The sequence below is a fragment of the Colobus angolensis genome, unplaced genomic scaffold, assembly GCF_000951035.1.
Source record: "Colobus angolensis palliatus isolate OR3802 unplaced genomic scaffold, Cang.pa_1.0 Scaffold5, whole genome shotgun sequence".
Taxonomy (NCBI): domain Eukaryota; kingdom Metazoa; phylum Chordata; class Mammalia; order Primates; family Cercopithecidae; genus Colobus; species Colobus angolensis.
This window is the reverse complement of record NW_012118487.1, coordinates 19,603,752-19,606,888: the sequence shown is the minus strand read 5'-3', so window position 1 is coordinate 19,606,888 and position 3,137 is coordinate 19,603,752. Positions and strand designations below refer to the sequence as shown.

The window sequence follows — 3,137 nt, the reverse complement described above, 5'->3', positions numbered from 1 at the left end:
AGATCGAGACCATCCTGGCTAACACAGTGAAACCCCGTCTCTACTAAAAATACAAAAATATTAGCCGGGCGTGGTGGCAGGCGCCTGTAGTCCCAGGTACTCGGGAGGCTGAGGCAGGAGAATGGCGTGAACCCGGGAGGTGGAGCTTGCAGTGAGCCAAGATTACGCCACTGCACTCCAGCCTGGGCGACAGAGTGAGACTCCATCTCGAAAAAAGAAAAAGAAAAAAAGAAAAACCTTTACCTCAGCGACAGAACTTATTCCTCTTTGATGTGTTTTACCCAGAAGCATTGATGCAGTCATGTGAAATATTAATTCTCTGTAATTGTGCTTAAAGAGCTAAATTCTAAAGTGTGATCAGGCTCAGGAAAAATATACATTGCAAAAGGCTGCATTACTTGTGAAGAGGTTTCTTAAATCAGTTCAGCTCTCCTCTCATATTGTCATAGAAGGCAGCGCAGTCAGTCAAATATCATAAACTGCTAATTCGGAGGGACTTAATGTACCTAGCTCTGTACAACTCTACATATCCTTATCCCTTTAGCCCTTGAAGGGCAAAGGAGCAATGATTCAGTACTGAACAAGCCAGTGTTTTCATTCTGATACTTTTAAACTGCACCCTGCATTTTGATAAAACCTAACAAAGAACTCTCAGAATATATAGGACCATTTACCTAACTGAGAGTCTAGTGGAAAATAAAAATGCTTGGCACCTTGTTCAAAAAAGTTTAAAGAATTTCGAGACGGTGAAAGCAGAGCATTAAACCAAGCTGAGCACAGGGACATGACAATAGAGCTTAACTTATATTTTGCCCAGAGCTAAGAGCTGTTACCTTGTTCACGTTGTTTTCTACTGGAATTTGTAATTGCAAGAAGCAGTGCTTTAGTTTATTGAAAGCGTAATCTAGAAGCAACCTAAAGCCCAAGAGATCACATAACACAGAAGACTTTGTAGGCCTCTGGAGAACTGAAATGGTTTCTAAGAGGAAGAGTTGATGGAGCAGTTAAGAGAAATCTTATTCCTTCTTCTTTGATAAAACTCTCCTACAGCTACCTTCAAAACTCTAAACTCTTTTAGTGATGAGAAATGCATGGCACAATTCACTTTCTAAATGAATAAATTAGTTCTTAGGCACTTATTATAATTAATCACAGCCGCCTCAAAGTCTGCTAATATGAAAATGTAATTAATGCAACTTTACTATGTGCATTTAAAGTACTGGATTATCATTACATGACTTTGTGCCAAAGCACCTTAATATGAAAGTTGATACTTAACAAAGAAACATTTTATAATAATATTTATTTATTACTACCATTGATTTTGGAAAATATAGAAATTATAGAAGACCATTACAAGAAAATTAAAATTGCCCTACTTTTCTGCAGATACTCATTAATAAACTTTTATGCTGCTTTGGTCTGCGGGTTTGTGTCTCCCCGAAATGTATCTGCTAAAATTCTAACCCCAAAGTGATGATATTAGGAGGTGGGGCCTTTGTGAGGTGATTAGGTCATGAAGGTGGAGCCCATGAATGGGATTAATGTCCTTATAGGCCGAAGAGATCACCTTTGTCCCTTCTGCCATGTAAGCTTAGAATGAGAAGAAGGCTGTCTGTGAGAGACAGGCACTCAGCAGGCACCACATCTGCTTGATCTTGGTCTTGCCAGCCTCTAGAGCTGTTAGAAATAAATTCCTATTGTTTATAAGTCACCCAGTTTATGGTACTTTTGTCACAGCTGCCAGAACACACTAAGACAGGTACTTTCAGTCATTTTCTAAAACTACATAAATAATAATATGTTTTGCTATGTAAAGGAGTATTTTTACTGAATCATGGTATTCTACTGTATAAGCTATAAAGTACACAAACTACCTCACATTATTATACATTGCTTCTCAGTTTTTCACTATTATATGTAACATTATGGTGTATATATTTTTAGCACAAAACTTTGTGCTTATCAATGATTGATGGTAACTTTTTATATATATATTTCTTGAAGTAGAATTATTACTGCATTAATAATTATAAACATTTTTAAATCTTTTGAGACATATTCATTTGTTCTCCACATTCTACATTCATTTATAACAATCATAATAATAATATTAGGGCACATCTTCCTAAAGTTGAGGAGAATATTTTATTCTAAGGCAAGTTATTGTTCTTATAAATACACATTCAAGTTCAACCAACTTTATATAAACCACATACTACTGACTCTAACCAGATCATCATTCTTCAGCAACTTTCAGTGGGAATAGTACTTAGGACGTGTTAAATCTTTATATGAGAAAAGTCAATAAGTTCAGAAAGGCTAATGGTCCATGGCTCTTTCATAGTGCAGTTCAGAGGAATTATGCTTCATTTTTAGAACTATTATGACATTTTATTTCAAATATATTTTTTCTTTTCAGAATTTTGCTTCAGGGCATTATGAGAAAGCACTGCTTGCCATCTGTGCTGGTGATGCTGAGGACTACTAAAATGAAGAGGACTTGGAGTATTGTGCACTCCTCTTTCTAGATACTTCCAAATAGAGATTTTCTCATAAATTTGTACCATTCATGGCACTATAACAAAACTATACAATCATATTTTCTCTTCTATCTTTGAAATTATTCTAAGCCAAAGAAAACTATGAATGAAAGTATATGATACTGAATTTGCCTAATATCCTGAATTTGCCTACTATCGAATCAGCAATTAAATAAATTGTGCATGATGGCATAATAGAAAAATCTCATTGGAATAGATTTTATTGAAATGTGAGCCATCAACAACCTACAACAAGCGAGTCTGCTCAAGGCTGTCTTTATCATGATTTCAAAGACCAAGGAAAATGTAGTGTGACCAGCCTTGTTTGGGGAATTTTTGAGACTCCTGTACAATTATGATAAAGCTAGAGTGATCATCTAAAGCAGGCTTTAAAAATAAGTAAAGATGTAAACCAACAAAATGCAACTGGGCATGGTGGCTCATGCCTATAATCCTAGCACTTTGGGAGGCCAAGGCAGGCAGATCACTAGGTCATGAGCCATGGTCAGACCAGCCTGACCAACATGGTGAAACCCCGTCTCTACTAAAAATACAAAAATTAGCCAGGCATAGTGGCAGGTGCCTGTAATCCCA

The 3,137-nt window shown here is 36.4% G+C and overlaps 1 protein-coding gene across 1 annotated transcript in view; it reads left to right on the top strand.

Moving 5' to 3' along the window:
• The window catches only part of ANXA10 (annexin A10), a 102,962-nt gene extending 100,216 nt beyond the window's left edge, over positions 1–2,746 (top strand). Inside the window, exon 12 of the mRNA XM_011959646.1 lies at positions 2,423–2,746. Coding sequence (XP_011815036.1) covers positions 2,423–2,491 — 69 coding nt within the window. The 3' untranslated portion in view covers positions 2,492–2,746. The remainder of the gene's footprint in view (positions 1–2,422) is intronic.
• The last annotated feature ends 391 nt before the right edge of the window (positions 2,747–3,137 follow it).